Source organism: Trichomycterus rosablanca, chromosome 15 (genome assembly GCF_030014385.1).
Source record: "Trichomycterus rosablanca isolate fTriRos1 chromosome 15, fTriRos1.hap1, whole genome shotgun sequence".
Taxonomy (NCBI): Eukaryota; Metazoa; Chordata; class Actinopteri; order Siluriformes; family Trichomycteridae; genus Trichomycterus; species Trichomycterus rosablanca.
In genome coordinates, this window is record NC_086002.1 from 13,681,958 (window position 1) to 13,700,000 (window position 18,043).

At 46.1% G+C, this 18,043-nt stretch overlaps 1 protein-coding gene across 2 annotated transcripts in view; it reads right to left on the reverse strand.

The window, feature by feature from the left end:
- Positions 1 to 2,131: 2,131 nt before the first annotated feature.
- Positions 2,132 to 18,043, reverse strand: part of pcca (propionyl-CoA carboxylase subunit alpha) — a 99,651-nt gene continuing 83,739 nt past the window's right edge. Inside the window, exons 21-23 of one of the 2 annotated variants that reach the window (XM_063010544.1) lie at positions 15,073 to 15,207; positions 4,426 to 4,503; positions 2,132 to 2,719 (exon numbers count right to left, since the gene is read on the reverse strand). In XM_063010544.1, coding sequence (XP_062866614.1) covers positions 2,651 to 2,719; positions 4,426 to 4,503; positions 15,073 to 15,207 — 282 coding nt within the window. In that variant the 3' untranslated portion in view covers positions 2,132 to 2,650. Of the gene's footprint in view, positions 2,720 to 4,425; positions 4,504 to 15,072; positions 15,214 to 18,043 lie in introns of both variants that reach the window. The other variant, XM_063010543.1, reaches the window with a different exon arrangement.

Here is an 18,043-nt window from a genome sequence, read left to right on the forward strand (position 1 = left end):
GATACAGTTGTCTTGGTACTTCTCACCAGGGCGCCGCCACACATGCTGGACACCATCTGAGCCAAACAAGTTTATCTTGGTCTCGTCAGACCACAGGGCATTCCAGTAATCCATGTTCTTGGACTGCTTGTTTTCAGCAAACTGTTTGCGGGCTTTCTTGTGCGTCAGCTTCCTTCTGGGATGACGACCATGCAGACCGAGTTGATGCAGTGTGCGACGTATGGTCTGAGCACCGACAGGCTGACCTCCCACGTCTTCAACCTCTGCAGCAATGCTGGCAGCACTCATGTGTCTATTTTTTAAAGCCAACCTCTGGATATGACGCCAAACACGTGGACTCAACTTCTTTGGTCGACCCTGGCGAAGCCTGTTCCAAGTGGAACCTGTCCTGGAAAACCGCTGTATGACCTTGGCCACCATGCTGTAGCTCAGTTTCAGGGTGTTAGCAATCTTCTTAAAGCCCAGGCCATCTTTGTGGAGAGCAACAATTCTATTTCTCACATCCTCAGAGAGTTCTTTGCCATGAGGTGCCATGTCGAATATCCAATGGCCAGTATGAGAGAATTGTACCCAAAACACCAAATTTAACAGCCCTGCTCCCCATTTACACCTGGGACCTTGACACATGACACCAGGGAGGGACAACGACACATTTGGGCACAATTTGGACATGTTCACTGTGGGGTGTACTCACTTATGTTGCCAGCTGTTTAGACATTAATGGCTGTGTGTTGAGTTATTTTCAGAAGACAGTAAATCTACACTGCTATACAAGCTGTACACTGACTACTCTAAGTTATATCCAAGTTTCATGTCTATAGTGTTGTCCCATGAAAAGATATAATGAAATATTTGCAGAAATGTGAGGGGTGTACTCACTTTTGTGATACACTGTACCTATATACAGGATACAGAACCAGTAAACTAACCAAGCTAGCTACAAGTGTGGCATGCGGGTACAGAAAGTAGTAATGGCACAGCACAGCTTAAGTGTCCAGGGTTAGATCCCCAACTCTGGTTACCTCCAGCTACACCTGGTTTTCACCTGATTATCCAAGTAATTTGTCTCTCAGGATCAAGAAGCTAAATGTTTGGCTTTCCATTTTAGCCAGACGACTAATCCATGTACTTCTTAAAGAGTTGCGATTAAGCAACACAATTTATATCGTCACAGAAAATTCACCAGCCATAGACTATCAATTACTTATTTTATTTATGCATTTTCTTCCATATTCTCCCAATTTTAGTGCAGTCAATTTGTCTTTCGCTGCTGGGGGATCCCTGATTGCAGTTGAGGTGGGGATATTGCTGCTCACGCCTCCTCCGACCTGCGCGCAGCCCTAACCCTTTTTTACCTATGCATTCTGCACAGGCACCTCTCTATCTGCCAATAAGGGTCCTTACACAGCATCTGAAGACCCCACTTCCAAAGTCCAGTCATCAGTCACACAGTCCTAGCAGAACTGTGTCTGCTGCAGGCACTGCCAATTATGCTTGCTAGATGGCGCCCAGCCGACCGGTGGCAATGCCGAGTTTCGAACTGAGGAGTTAAGAATCTCGGCGCTGGTGTGCTAGCGGAATATCCCGCTGCGCCACCTGGGCGCCTGACAATCAATTATTAACCAGGAATAAGGAGGTTGTATTTTCTACACCACCACCCCAAAAAATCTATATTTCTGCACCTAATACGAGGGTTCTTTAAAAAGTTTCCATACTTTTTTAAACTCTATTTATTAAGAATTTCAAAAACAAAGGACATCATTTTTCTACATGAACACCTTCCGATACATTTGTCCCAGCGTCATACCAACTTATTAATGTCATGAGCAAAAATGTTTTTGATTAAGGGCATAGCTAGTGTTTCACCACTGCTTTCACGTCATCATCACATGAAAATCTTCCTCCCCTTAAAGCTTCTTTGAGCGTCCACAAAGGTGGAAATCAGATGACGCTAAATCCGGACTATAAGCTCTCTCTCTGTCTCTCAGACACGACCAAGTACTTCTACTCCCTCCCTCACCGATCCAACCGAAATATAAAAGTGCGGAAACTTTTTGAAGATCCCTCATATATCATCAGAACACCACAAACTTATGAAAGAACTAAATCATAATAGTATTTTGTTAGGACCATAAAATAATTGTTTCAGTCAGTCAGGCAGTGACAGAATCATAAGAGTTGTAGAAATAACTAAATATCAAGAATACCAAGATATACACGCCCCTCACCAGAATATGCCAAATAAATTTAAATGAAGGCTATATTGAGGATTGATTATCAAATAGAACTCATGTTTTCCACCCTTTGCTCATGTTTTGAACTAATTCAGGATTTGCAGGGCAGGAGTGACCCCCGCTGTCCTATAAAGAAATACGACTGTGAGAAATCAGTAACGACTTGTGACAGGTGATGACGTGACCCATTAGTGTCCCGTTTGCTTGACTGCTTGGAGGCACAAAGATCTCTTTTTTGAATTCCTTTGTTTAAATCTGTTCTGAAAATCTTACAAATATGAGCACACCATGTAGAAAGAGAGATGAAGACAAAACAAAACAGGAAGGGACAGAGAATGTTCCCTCTAGGCTACTAGTGTCTTTGTTGGTTTGTCCCAAGTAGGAATATCAGGTTGGAAAGCAGACCGGGGGGAGGTTTATTCCAGCTCCACCAGTAGATCTCCCTCGCCGACCGTCTCACCTGCTTTACAGTGCACACTCTTGACCTGCGTAGGTCAAAAACACAATCACACATTTAGACAGTTGTTTCTTTTACCTGTTCTATATGCCTGTCAGTCCTAGTGAAGGTGTGTTCCTTATGGCTGTCAGTCCCAGTAAAGAGGTGTTCTCTGTGCCTGTCAGTCCTAGTGAAGGTGTGTTCCTTATGGCTGTCAGTCCCAGTAAAGAGGTGTTCTCTGTGCCTGTCAGTCCTAGTGAAGGTGTGTTCCTTATGGCTGTCAGTCCCAGTAAAGAGGTGTTCTCTATGCCTGTCAGTCCCAGTGAGGGTGTGTTTTATGTGCCTGTCAGTCCCAGTAAAAGTGCGTTCTCTGTGCCTGTCAGTCCTAGTGAAGGCGTTTTCTCTATGCCTGTTAGTCCCAATGGAGCTGTATTCTTTATGCCCATCAGTCCCAGTAAAGGAGGTGTGTTCCTTTTGCCTATCAGTCTTAATGAAAAAGGTGTGTTCTTTGTGCCCGTCAGTCCCCGTGAAGTTGTGCTCTCTATGCCTGTCAGTCACAGTAAAGGTGTGTTCTCTATGCCTTTTAGTCCCGGTGTGTTATCTGTGCTTATTAGTCCCAGTGAAGGTGTGTTCCTTATGCCTGTCAGTCCCAGTGAAGGTGTGTTCTCTATGCCTGTCAGTCCCAGTAAAGTTATGTTCTCTATGCCTGTCAGTCCCAGTTAAGGTGTGTTCTCTATGCCTCTTAGTCCCAGTGAAGGTGTGTTATTTGTGCTTATTAGTCCCAGTGAAGGGGTGTTCTCCATGCCTGTCAGTCGCACTGAGGGTGTGTTTTATGTGCCTGTCATTCCTAGTGAAGGTATATTCTCTGTGCCTGTCAGTCCCAGTGAAGACGTGTTCTCTGTGCCTGTCAGTCCCAGTGAATGTGTGTTCTCTATGCCTGTCAGTCCCAATGATGTCAGACCCAGTAAAGAGGTGTTCTCTATGCCTGTCAGTCGCAGTGAGGGTGTGTTTTATGTGCCTGTCACTCCTAGTAAAGGTATATTCTCTGTGCTTGTCAGTCCCAGGGAAGACGTGTTCTCTATGCCTATCAGTTCCAGGGAATATGTGTTCGCTGTGCCTGTCAGTCCCAGTGAAAGAGGTGTGTTCTCTATGCCTATCAGTCTTAATGAAAAAGGTGTGTTCTCTATGCGTGACAGTCCCAGTAAAGGTGTGTTCTCTGTGCCTGTCAGTTCTAGTCAAGGTGTGTTCTCTGTGCCTGTCAGTCCCAGTGAAGGTGGTGTGTTCTCAATGCCTATCAGTCTTAATGAAAAAGGTGTGTTCTCTATGCATGACAGTCCAAGTAAAGGTGTGTTCTATGTGCCTGTCAGTCCCAGTAAGAGGAATGTCTGCTCTGTGCCTGTCAGTCCTAGTACATGAGGCGTGGCCCCTGTTTAGTGTGTATCTGGCTGTTCCTGGTGTGCTCATATATGTAACAGCAGCTCATCATATTTTTTACAAGGAAAGAAACCCCCTTGTATTCTTAGTATTCTCAAAAATAAGTGTACATGTTTACAGAAGGGTATATACACACCCCTGTCTTTCGAAGGAAGTGCACTGCACCTTGGCTTGAAGGTTGTGGTCGTTCTTCACGTTGGGGTGATTAATGAACTGGCCTTGTACTGAGCTGGATCATGTATCATGAGGTGTGTGTTGACAAGCGTGAGTGTGAGGTTAACCAAGTGTATGTGTTGGTCATTGGAGTGCGTGTGCACTCACCTTGGCGTTTCTAGCAGCGGTCATGCTGTTCTGCATCTTCATAGCTTCGATCACACAGATCTCCTGCCCTTCAGCAACCTGCAACACCAGTCAAACAAAGGGCACCAATCAGAGTGGAGCTTCCGAGCAACACTGGCAGAGATACTCTCTAAAGATAGAAGGTTTTATCGGAAGAGAAGTGGCAAAAAGAATGTGGACATGTGACTTTAATAATATACAGTATGGTCAGTCTGTGACCCTGACCAAATTGAAGCAGATGGTGCAGATCAAGCCAGCATTCTTGGTATCTGCCAGATCCAGAATGAAGTGTTATTTTTAATCTAGAACATGTTTCTTACTGCTTTAGAGTCCAACAGTGATGTGTTTTACACCACTCTGCATGGCACATGTAAAATTCAGGCTTGTGTAAGGTTACTCGGCCATGAAAAAAACAAGCTGGTAGGCGCCCAGTTAGCACAGTGAAGGTGTGTTATCTGTGCTTATTAGTCCCAGTGAAGGTGTGTGTTCCTTATGCCTGTCAGTCCCAGTAAAGGTGTGTTCTCTATGCCTCTTAGTCCCAGTGAAGGTGTGTTATCTGTGCTTATTAGTCCCAGTGAAGTTGTGTTTTTTATTGCTGTTAGTCCCAATGAAGGTGTGTTCTCTGTGCCTGTCAGACCCAGTAAGGGTGTATTCTCTCTTCCTGCCAGTCCCCATGAAGGAGGTGTTTCCTGTGCCTGTTAGATCCAGTGAAGAAGGTGTGTTCTCTGTGCCTGTCAATCCCTGTGAAGGTGTATTCTCTGTGCCTGTCAGGCCCAGTAAATGGTGTTCTCTGTGCCTGTCAGACCCAGTAAGGGTGTATTCTCTCTTCCTGCCAGTCCCCATGAAGGAGGTGCTTCCTGTGCCTGTTAGATCCAGTGAAGAAGGTGTGTTCTCTGTGCCTGTCAATCCCTGTGAAGGTGTATTCTCTGTGCTTGTCAGGCCCAGTAAAGGGTGTTCTCTGTGCCTGTCAGACCCAGTGAGGGTGTATTCTATGTTCCTGCCAGTCCCTATAAAGGAGGTGTTTCCTGTGCCTGTTAGATCCAGTGAAGAAGGTGTGTTCTCTGTGCCTGTCAATCCCTGTGAAGGTGTATTCTGTGCCTGTCAGGCCCAATGAAGGTGTATTCTCTGTGCCTGTCAGACCCAGTAAAGGGTGTTCTCTGTGCCTGTCAGACCCAGTGAGGGTGTATTCTATGTTTCTGTCAGTCCCTATAAAGGAGGTGTTTCCTGTGCCTGTTAGATCCAGTGAAGAAGGTGTGTTCTCTGTGCCTGTCAATCCCTGTGAAGGTGTATTCTCTGTGCCTGTCAGGCCCAGTAAAGGGTGTGCTCTGTGCCTGTCAGACCCAGTGAGGGTGTATTCTATGTTCCTGTCAGTTCTCATGAAGGAGGTGTTTCCTGTGCCTGTTAGATCCAATGAAGAAGGTGTGTTCTCTGTGCCTGTCAGACCCAGTGAGGGTGTATTCTCTGTTCCTGTCAGTCCCCATGAAGGAGGTGTTTCCTGTGCCTGTTAGATCCAGTGAAGAAGTGTGTGTTCCTTGTGCCTGTCAATCCCTGTGAAGGTGTATTCTCTGTGCCTGTCAGGCCCACTAAAGGGTGTTCTCTGTGCCTGTCAGTCCCAGTAAAAGGCGTTCTCTATGCCTGTCTGTCCTAGTGAAGATGTAGTCTCTGTGCCAGTCTGTTCCAGTACATGAGGCGTGGCCCCTGTACAATGTACTGAATGACACAGTATTTTATTGTATTTCGTTGTTACAGCTGTAAATGCCAGATATACACTAAATTGTAGTGTATATCTGGCAGTTCCTGGTGTCCGGCAGCCTCATGTGCAAATCCACCAAAGCACAGGTGAAAAAGATGTTGAGGGACTGTGCACCCAGTGGAGGAGTGAATATACCCCTCAAACGCAATCGTGATCCCCAGCAGCAGAAGACTAATTGGCAAAAAATGTGACAGGGTTAAAGGCCCAACAGTGGCTGCTTGGCAGAGCTGGGATTCGAACCCACAACCTTTTGATAGATAGCCCAGAGCTACCATTGATGCATGAACTGTGGTTGCTCCTGGCTGATTCCAATTCATGATGTGCAGCTCTGGCAGGACAGAAATTTGACAAACTGGGTTGATGTCAAAAAGACACCATTCTAAAATGGATGTCCACATACTTTTGGGATGTCCACTCTAACCAGCAACAAGTAATCCATAAACACTGTCTCTTTTCCTCTTAGGTATTGATGACTTCCTCTCAAGAACCAAAAATGAATGTCTGCATTACACTTCTATCATCAATCAAGCTTTCTATTAGTAACATGTTTACATGTACCCGAACTCTTACCTACACTCCCTCATGCACCCTAACAGTGTCTACATGTACCCGAACTCTTACCTACACTCCCTCATGCACCCTAACACCGTCTACATGTACACGAACTCTTACCTACACTCCCTCATGCACCCTAACACCGTCTACATGTACCTGAACTCTTACCTACACTCCCTTATGTGCCTAAACACTCTCAACATGTGCCCACTGTCCCCAACCCTTATTTATGTGCCCAAACACTGTCCTAATGTTTACACGGTCCCTAACCCTTCATCATCTGCCCAAACACTATCCCTAACCCTTCATCATCTGCCCAAACACTGTCCCTAACCCTTCCTCATGGGCCCAAACACTATCCCTAACCCTTCCTCATGGGCTCAAACACTATCCCTAACCCTTCCTCATGGGCCCAAACACTATCCCCAACCCTTCCTCATGGGCTCAAACACTATCCCTAACCCTTCCTCATGGGCCCAAACACTATCCCTAACCCTTCCTCATGGGCTCAAACACTATCCCTAACCCTTCCTCATGGGCCCAAACACTATCCCTAACCCTTCCTCATGGGCCCAAACACTATCCCCAACCCTTCCTCATGGGCTCAAACACTATCCCTAACCCTTCCTCATGGGCCCAAACACTATCCCTAACCCTTCATTATGGGCCCAAACACTATCCCTAACCCTTCCTCATGGGCCCAAACACTATCCCCAACCCTTCATCATGGGCCCAAACACTATCCCTAATCCTTCCTCATGGGCTCAAACACTATCCCCAACCCTTCCTCATGGGCCCAAACACTATCCCTAACCCTTCCTCATGGGCTCAAACACTATCCCTAACCCTTCATCATGGGCCCAAAAACTATCCCTAACCCTTCCTCATGGGCCTAAACACTATCCCTAACCCTTCCTCATGGGCCCAAACACTATCCCCAACCCTTCCTCATGGGCCTAAACACTATCCCCAACCCTTCATTATGGGCCCAAACACTATCCCTAACCCTTCCTCATATGCCCAAACACTATCCCTAACCCTTCCTCATGGGCTCAAACACTATCCCTAACCCTTCCTCATGGGCTCAAACACTATCCCTAACCCTTCCTCATGGGCCCAAACACTATCCCTAACCCTTCCTCATGGGCTCAAACACTATCCCTAACCCTTCCTCATGGGCTCAAACACTATCCCTAACCCTTCATCATGGGCCCAAACACTATCCCTAACCCTTCCTCATGGGCCCAAACACTATCCCTAACCCTTCATCATGTGCCCAAACACTGTCCCCACTGTTTAATTGTGTCCTAACACTGTCCCCACTGTTAGTGTCCGAACGATGTCCCCACTGTTTAATTGTGTCCGAACACTGTCCTCACTGTTTAATTGTGTCCTAACACTGTCCCCACTGTTTAACTGTGTCCTAACACTGTCCCCACTGTTTAACTGTGTCCTAACACTGTCCCCACTGTTTAATTGTGTCCTAACACTGTCCCCACTGTTTAATTGTGCCCGAACACTGTCCCCACTGTTTAACTGTGTCTGAACACTGTCCCCACTGTTTAACTGTGTCTGAACACTGTCCCCACTGTTTAATTGTGCCCGAACACTGTCCCCATTGTTTAATTGTGCCCGAACACTGTCCCCACTGTTTAACTGTGCCCGAACACTGTCCCCACTGTTTAATTGTGCCCAAACACTGTCCCCACTGTTTAATTGTGCCCGAACACTGTCCCCACTGTTTAATTGTGCCCGAACACTGTCCCCACTGTTTAACTGTGTCTGAACACTGTCCCCACTGTTTAATTGTGCCCGAACACTGTCCCCACTGTTTAATTGTGCCCGAACACTGTCCCCACTGTTTAACTGTGTCTGAACACTGTCCCCACTGTTTAATTGTGCCCGAACACTGTCCCCACTGTTTAACTGTGTCTGAACACTGTCCCCACTGTTTAATTGTGTCCGAACACTGTCCCCACTGTTTAATTGTGTCCTAACACTGTCCCCACTGTTTAATTGTGTCCGAACACTGTCCCCACTGTATATAAAGGAGGTGTTTCCTGTGCCTGTTAGATTCAGTGAAGAAGGTTTGTTCTCTGTGCCTGTCAATTCCTGTGAAGGTGTATTCTCTGTGCCTGTCAGGCCCAGTAAAGGGTGTTCTCTGTGCCTGTCAGACCCAGTGAGGGTGTATTCTATGTTCCTGTCAGTTCTCATAAAGGAGGTGTTTCCTGTGCCTGTTAGATCCAATGAAGAAGGTGTGTTCTCTGTGCCTGTCAGACCCAGTGAGGGTGTATTCTCTGTTCCTGTCAGTCCCCATGAAGGAGGTGTTTCCTGTGCCTGTTAGATCCAGTGAAGAAGTGTGTGTTCCTTGTGCCTGTCAATCCCTGTGAAGGTGTATTCTCTGTGCCTGTCAGGCCCACTAAAGGGTGTTCTCTGTGCCTGTCAGTCCCAGTAAAAGGCGTTCTCTATGCCTGTCTGTCCTAGTGAAGATGTAGTCTCTGTGCCAGTCTGTTCCAGTACATGAGGCGTGGCCCCTGTACAATGTACTGAATGACACAGTATTTTATTGTATTTCGTTGTTACAGCTGTAAATGCCAGATATACACTAAATTGTAGTGTATATCTGGCAGTTCCTGGTGTCCGGCAGCCTCATGTGCAAATCCACCAAAGCACAGGTGAAAAAGATGTTGAGGGACTGTGCACCCAGTGGAGGGGTGAATATACCCCTCAAACGCAATCGTGATCCCCAGCAGCAGAAGACTAATTGGCAAAAAAATTTGACAGGGTTAAAGGCCCAACAGTGGCTGCTTGGCAGAGCTGGGATTCGAACCCACAACCTTTTGATAGATAGCCCAGCGCTACCATTGATGCATGAACTGTGGTTGCTCCTGGCTGATTCCAATTCATGATGTGCAGCTCTGGCAGGACAGAAATTTGACAAACTGGGTTGATGTCAAAAAGACACCATTCTAAAATGGATGTCCACATACTTTTGGGATGTCCACTCTAACCAGCAACAAGTAATCCATAAACACTGTCTCTTTTCCTCTTAGGTATTGATGACTTCCTCTCAAGAACCAAAAATGAATGTCTGCATTACACTTCTATCATCAATCAAGCTTTCTATTAGTAACATGGACTAACAGTGTGTGAGTGTGTGTGTGTGTGTGTGTGTATAAGACCGAGGCCACTATTACTGGAAGAGGGTAGAGAGGCTGTAATGTATTAAATGGAGTCAGGCTGTCTGAGTCCAGCATATAGATGTCAAATTATATGCTCCCCCACCCCCCCACACACACACCCACCCACACACACACTCCTCACAGCAGACATATATTATGCATGCCCACACGCACTGTCATTATGTCGCTGGGAATAACAGTCCATCAGCTAATTACTCTCATGCTAATATGTTTCCGTTTCAGCCATGGTCACCACTAACACTGCGGCTAATGTGGAACGTTCAAAAAAATTTGTACAGTTTGGCCAAAAACTGCCCATACACTGTCCCTACGTGTCCAAAAACTGTCGCCAACCCTGCATCATCTGCCCAAACACTGCTGTCATGTCCCCATACCTTTCCTCATAGGGCCTGTCCCAACCCTTCTTCATGCACCCTAACACGGTCTACATGTACCCGAACTCTTACCTACACTCCCTCATGCACCCTAACATGGTCTACATGTACCCGAACTCTTACCTACACTCCCTCATGCACCCTAACACGGTCTACATGTACCCGAACTCTTACCTACACTCCCTCATGCACCCTAACACGGTCTACATGTACCCGAACTCTTACCTACACTCCCCTCATGCACCCTAACACTGTCTACATGTACCCGAACTCTTACCTACACTCCCTCATGCACCCTAACACTGTCTACATGTACCCGAACTCTTACCTACACTCCCTCATGCACCCTAACACTGTCTACATGTACCCGAACTCTTACCTACACTCCCTCATGCACCCTAACACGGTCTACATGTACCCGAACTCTTACCTACACTCCCTCATGCACCCTAACAGTGTCTACATGTACCCGAACTCTTACCTACACTCCCTCATGCACCCTAACACGGTCTACATGTACCCGAACTCTTACCTACACTCCCTCATGCACCCTAACACTGTCTACATGTACCCAAACTCTTACCTACACTCCCTCATGCACCCTAACAGTGTCTACATGTACCCGAACTCTTACCTACACTCCCTCATGCACCCTAACACGGTCAACATGTACCCAAACTCTTACCTACACTCCCTCATGCACCCTAACAGTGTCTACATGTACCCAAACTCTTACCTACACTCCCTCATGCACCCTAACAGTGTCTACATGTACCCAAACTCTTACCTACACTCCCTCATGCACCCTAACACTGTCTACATGTACCCGAACTCTTACCTACACTCCCTCATGCACCCTAACAGTGTCTACATGTACCCGAACTCTTACCTACACTCCCTCATGCACCCTAACACGGTCTACATGTACCCGAACTCTTACCTAGACTCCCTCATGCACCCTAACACTGTCTACATGTACCCGAACTCTTACCTACACTCCCCTCATGCACCCTAACACTGTCTACATGTACCCGAACTCTTACCTACACTCCCCTCATGCACCCTAACACTGTCTACATGTACCCAAACTCTTACCTACACTCCCTCATGCACCCTAACACTGTCTACATGTACCCGAACTCTTACCTACACTCCCTCATGCACCCGAACAGTGTCTACATGTACCCGAACTCTTACCTACACTCCCTCATGCACCCGAACAGTGTCTACATGTACCCGAACTCTTACCTACACTCCCTTATGTGCCTAAACACTCTCAACATGTGCCCACTGTCCCCAACCCTTATTCATCTGCCCAAACACTGTCCTAATGTTTACACGGTCCCTAACCCTTCATCATCTGCCCAAACACTGTCCCTAACCCTTCCTCATGGGCCCAAACACTATCCCTAACCCTTCCTCATGGGCCCAAACACTATCCCTAACCCTTCATCATCTGCCCAAACACTGTCCCTAACCCTTCCTCATGGGCCCAAACACTATCCCTAACCCTTCCTCATAGGCCCAACCCTTCATTATGGGCCCAAACACTATCCCTAACCCTTCCTCATGGGCCTAAACACTATCCCCAACCCTTCCTCATGGGCCCAAACACTATCCCCAACCCTTCCTCATGGGCTCAAACACTATCTCCAACCCTTCATCATGGGCTCAAACACTATCCCTAACCCTTCATCATGGGCCCAAACACTATCCCTAACCCTTCCTCATGGGCCCAAACACTATCCCCAACCCTTCCTCATGGGCCTAAACACTATCCCCAACCCTTCCTCATGGGCCCAAACACTATCCCCAACCCTTCATTATGGGCCCAAACACTATCCCTAACCCTTCCTCATGGGCCCAAACACTATCCCTAACCCTAACCCTTCCTCATGGGCTCAAACACTATCCCTAACCCTTCCTCATGGGCCCAAACACTATCCCTAACCCTTCATCATGGGCCCAAACACTATCCCTAACCCTTCCTCATGGGCTCAAACACTGTCCCTAACCCTTCCTCATGGGCCCAAACACTATCCCTAACCCTTCCTCATGGGCCCAAACACTATCCCTAACCCTTCCTCATGGGCCCAAACACTATCCCTAACCCTTCCTCATGGGCTCAAACACTATCCCTAACCCTTCCTCATGGGCCCAAACACTATCCCTAACCCTTCCTCATGGGCCCAAACACTATCCCTAACCCTTCCTCATAGGCCCAACCCTTCATTATGGGCCCAAACACTATCCCTAACCCTTCCTCATGGGCCCAAACACTATCCCCAACCCTTCATCATGGGCCCAAACACTATCCCTAACCCTTCCTCATGGGCTCAAACACTATCCCCAACCCTTCCTCATGGACTCAAACACTATCCCTAACCCTTCATCATGGGCTCAAACACTATCCCTAACCCTTCATCATGGGCCCAAACACTATCCCTAACCCTTCCTCATGGGCCCAAACACTATCCCCAACCCTTCCTCATGGGCCTAAACACTATCCCCAACCCTTCCTCATGGGCCCAAACACTATCCCCAACCCTTCATTATGGGCCCAAACACTATCCCTAACCCTTCCTCATGGGCCCAAACACTATCCCTAACCCTTCCTCATGGGCTCAAACACTATCCCTAACCCTTCCTCATGGGCCCAAACACTATCCCTAACCCTTCATCATGGGCCCAAACACTATCCCTAACCCTTCCTCATGGGCTCAAACACTATCCCTAACCCTTCCTCATGGGCCCAAACACTGTTTCCACTGTTTAATTGTGCCCGAACACTGTTCCCACTGTTTAATTGTGTCTGAACACTGTCCCCACTGTTTAATTGTGTCCTAACACTGTCCCCACTGTTTAACTGTGTCTGAACACTGTCCCCACTGTTTGTGTCCGAACACTGTCCCCACTGTTTAATTGTGCCCGAACACTGTCCCCACTGTTTAACTGTGTCTGAACACTGCCCCCACTGTTTAATTGTGCCCGAACACTGTCCCCACTGTTTAACTGTGTCCGAACACTGTCCCCACTGTTTAATTGTGCCCGAACACTGTCCCCACTGTTTAATTGTGCCCGAACACTGTCCCCACTGTTTAATTGTGCCCGAACACTGTCCCCACTGTTTAACTGTGTCTGAACACTGCCCCCACTGTTTAATTGTGCCCGAACACTGTCCCCACTGTTTAACTGTGTCCGAACACTGTCCCCACTGTTTAACTGTGTCTGAACACTGTCCCCACTGTTTAATTGTGCCCGAACACTGTCCCCACTGTTTAATTGTGCCCGAACACTGTCCCCACTGTTTAACTGTGTCTGAACACTGCCCCCACTGTTTAATTGTGCCCGAACACTGTCCCCACTGTTTAACTGTGTCCGAACACTGTCCCCACTGTTTAATTGTGCCCGAACACTGTCCCCACTGTTTAATTGTGCCCGAACACTGTCCCCACTGTTTAATTGTGCCCGAACACTGTCCCCACTGTTTAATTGTGCCCGAACACTGTCCCCACTGTTTAACTGTGCCCGAACACTGTCCCTACTGTTTAATTGTGCCCGAACACTGTCCCCACTGTTTAATTGTGTCCGAACACTGTCCCCACTGTTTAACTGTGTCTGAACACTGTCCCCACTGTTTAATTGTGTCTGAACACTGTCCCCACTGTTTAATTGTGTCCTAACACTGTCCCCACTGTTTAATTGTGCCCGAACACTGTCCCCACTGTTTAACTGTGTCTGAACACTGTCCCCACTGTTTAATTGTGCCCGAACACTGTCCCCACTGTTTAACTGTGTCTGAACACTGTCCCCACTGTTTAATTGTGCCCGAACACTGTCCCCACTGTTTAACTGTGTCTGAACACTGTCTCCACTGTTTAATTGTGCCCGAACACTGTCCCCACTGTTTAATTGTGCCCGAACACTGTCCCCACTGTTTAACTGTGTCTGAACACTGTCCCCACTGTTTAATTGTGCCCGAACACTGTCCCCACTGTTTAACTGTGTCTGAACACTGTCCCCACTGTTTAATTGTGCCCGAACACTGTCCCCACTGTTTAACTGTGTCTGAACACTGTCCCCACTGTTTAATTGTGCCCGAACACTGTCCCCACTGTTTAACTGTGTCTGAACACTGTCTCCACTGTTTAATTGTGCCCGAACACTGTCCCCACTGTTTAACTGTGTCTGAACACTGTCCCCACTGTTTAATTGTGCCCGAACACTGTCCCCACTGTTTAACTGTGTCTGAACACTGTCTCCACTGTTTAATTGTGCCCGAACACTGTCCCCACTGTTTAACTGTGTCTGAACACTGTCCCCACTGTTTAATTGTGCCCGAACACTGTCCCCACAATTGTCCACAACCCCAGCGATAATTTGTCTGTAATTTTCTGTAAACAAGCCCCTCTTGGGTATTTTAAAAGTCATCAGATTAACAAATCCAAAGCCCTCGTGTCTATTGTTTCACTGAACAGCCGAGTCTGTCTGAACGTTCTAAGGTATGAAATTGAAAGATCCAAGTCAGAAAATCTAAATATTTCTAGATTACAAGAACACATTTCATAAAATGCACTGACTAAAATGTAACCGACTATAGTGGCACAGACAGTTGACTCATCACTACAATTACATAAGTGATGAAACTGATCAGGTTATGATGTGTGTGCACTGAGAAGAATGAATCTGTAACAGTGTGTACTCACTGGTTTTGTATTTTATAAACTGTATGTAGATTTGTTACCGTATCTCCTGCTTTGACAGACACGGCTACGACGGTTCCAGGCATCGGTGACCTCAGGTTGCTGCTGGTGTCTTCGGGAACCTTCTCCGGCATGTGCTTGCTCAGAGACGCTGCTAGTTTACTCAACACCCGCACCTTAAACTGAGCACAGAGACAGAGAAAATGAAGTTTGGCAAATGATTTAATCAGTGAGGACATGTTTGGTGGTGACTGCAGGATGGAGATTTTTTGCCATACTGTGTATTTTAATTAATCTTTATAGATCACAGAATCAGGCTTTAGAGAGTGCCAGTACAATACTAAAGAAGAATACTTCTGACAACATGCACCCTATATATAAAACCAGTTTTATGCATCCAACTTTTTGCGGCAACAACTTGGGGAAGACCCTTTTCTGTTTTAAACATGATTGTGTCCCTGTGCACAAAGCAAGCTCGATAAACACATGGTTTGATAAATTCTGTAGGTGCAGTGGGTCTGCACAGTGTCCTGGTCTCAGTCCAAAGTAGCCACTAGGAATGAATTCAATTATTGATTGCACACCGTCTTTCCGTCCAACATTAATGCCTGACCTCACAAATACTGCTTTCACTGAATGGGCAAAAATGAATTTATTTGGAACACTTTTCTGTTTCAAAAGTGGGAGAATGTGTTTGTAGTGATGTTTATGGTCTTGGAAAGAATCAACAATCCCATGGTCTGGTGTCCATATACACTATATTGCCAAAAGTATTCACTCACCCATTCAAATAATTTAATTCAGGTGTTCCAATCACTTCCATGGCCACAGGTCTATAAAACCAAGCACATAGGCATGCAGACTGCTTCTACAAACATTAGTGAAAAAATGGGTCACTCTCAGGAGCCCTATTTTTGGCCCTGTTTCCAGCCTTCTTTTTAGCCTTGCCATAGAACATTGTTGGGTTCATGTTCTAAACAAAAGAATACATTTGTAATTTCAAAAACACAAGTGTAATTATTCACTGATTTGCATGATAAAAACAGATCATAACTTACCACAGATTGAGTATTTTTTAAATGCTGCAAATACATGCATAATTCTTTGCAAACTGAAAAGCCCTTCTGCAGGTGACTCAAACTCATCAGAGGTGTGGGAAAAAGTTAGATTTTGGGGTGTATAAATGTCAAGTGATGCCATCCAAATACATAACTGGTTAAAACAATTATTTCATGTAAGGGCAAATCAAGGTTTAATTTTATTTTTAAATATCCGAAAGTTGTATGTTGCCATATGGCGAAACCGTGCAGTAGAGGGTTAAAAGCAGTAAACTCTGCTTTGACAACTTAATGCCAGCAGTGTACAGCCCCCTGCTGACACAACAGCTGAACTGCACCATTATATTTTCCCTGCAGTGCTGCTCTCAGCCTCCAGGCGGCGCTCACATTACAATGTATTACAGAGAGCTGAGATTACTGCTGAGAGACCATAGCACTGTTGCATTTAGCTACACGCAGAATGGAGCTCTGCCCTCAGCACTTAGTCTGACAGAGTGAATAAAAATCAGTCCATCAGTCTATAACACACACACACACTCTCAGAGAGAGAGAGAGAGAGAGATAAGGGCCAAACAGCCTAGCACAGCGAGTAGAGCCGATAACACAGAATCATTAGCTTATAATAGTCTCCTGAGAGCATAAGCACAGACTGCTGCTAACTGTGCTAATTACTGTCACAAGAGTAACAGTCGTAAGATTAATAATCACTACTGTCATTAAACTGAGCAGTAGTATCAAATAACTAATAAGCACCATAAATGGTACAATTTGCTGTTTGTACAATCCTGTTGTCATTGATTTAAATAATAAAACTGCATTACATGCTGGGCAACAAATGCCACCAGGATGCGTAAAATGTACACTGCATCATCAGTTAATAAAGATTATGCTAGAAACCACTGTACAATTTGGGAAATCTTGTCCGATGCTGGGATTGCAAGTTGAAATGGGCCTATTGATTTACCCAACTCATGCCATTTATATTCTTTTTAAAAATATTTTGTTTATGCATTTTCTTTCCTTTTTCTTCTGACTTTAGCGCATCCAATTGCCTGATTACATTATGCTCCCTCCCCACTGATGACTGATGACGAAACTAACACACACCCCCTGCGACACATGTGCAGTAGCCGACTGCATTTTTTCACCAGCACGAAATGAGTTCATATGCGGATCAGCTTTGTGTACAGAGAGCCACGCCCTGATCAACGCACTCTTTTCCTATCTCTGTGTAGATGCCATCATTCAGCCAGCGGAGGTCGTGATTGCATCAGCCATTAGAGAGTCCGCCAGTCAATCGTTGTTCATGTAGGCACCCAGCCTACATGATGGCAGAGCTGGGCTTCGAACCGACGAGTTCGAAATGTCAGCTCTGGTGTGCTAGCGTGTTTTACCGCTGTGCCACCTGAGCGCTATGCCATTTATATTATAAGCACAAAAGTATATGATACAGCCAGAATTATGTGGACATCTGGGCTAAAAAATTTTGATAATTATATTTCAAAAGCATGGGTATTAATGTGGAGTATATAAGATTATGGAAATTAGGGATTATTGGTTGAGGTCGGGCTTTACCTAACATCAAATCCTGTCATTTAAATGTTGCCACTTAATTGGAAGCATGGGATTTATTGTATGTAATGAATTCCACACACTTGTTAACATTAAGTATGACCCAAACTCAATAATTAATATGTCTACATCTTGACAAGATAGATGGATGGAAGGATGGGTGGGTGGATGGATGGAAGGATGGATGGATGGATGGAAGGATGGGTGGATGGATGAATGGGTGGATGGAAGGATGGGTGGATGGATGGAAGGATGGAAGGATGGATGGATGGAAGGATGGATGGAAGGAAGGATGGATGGATGGGTGGGTGGATGGATGGAAGGATGGATGGATGAATGGAAGGAAGGAAGGATGGATGAATGGATGGAAGGATGGAAGGAA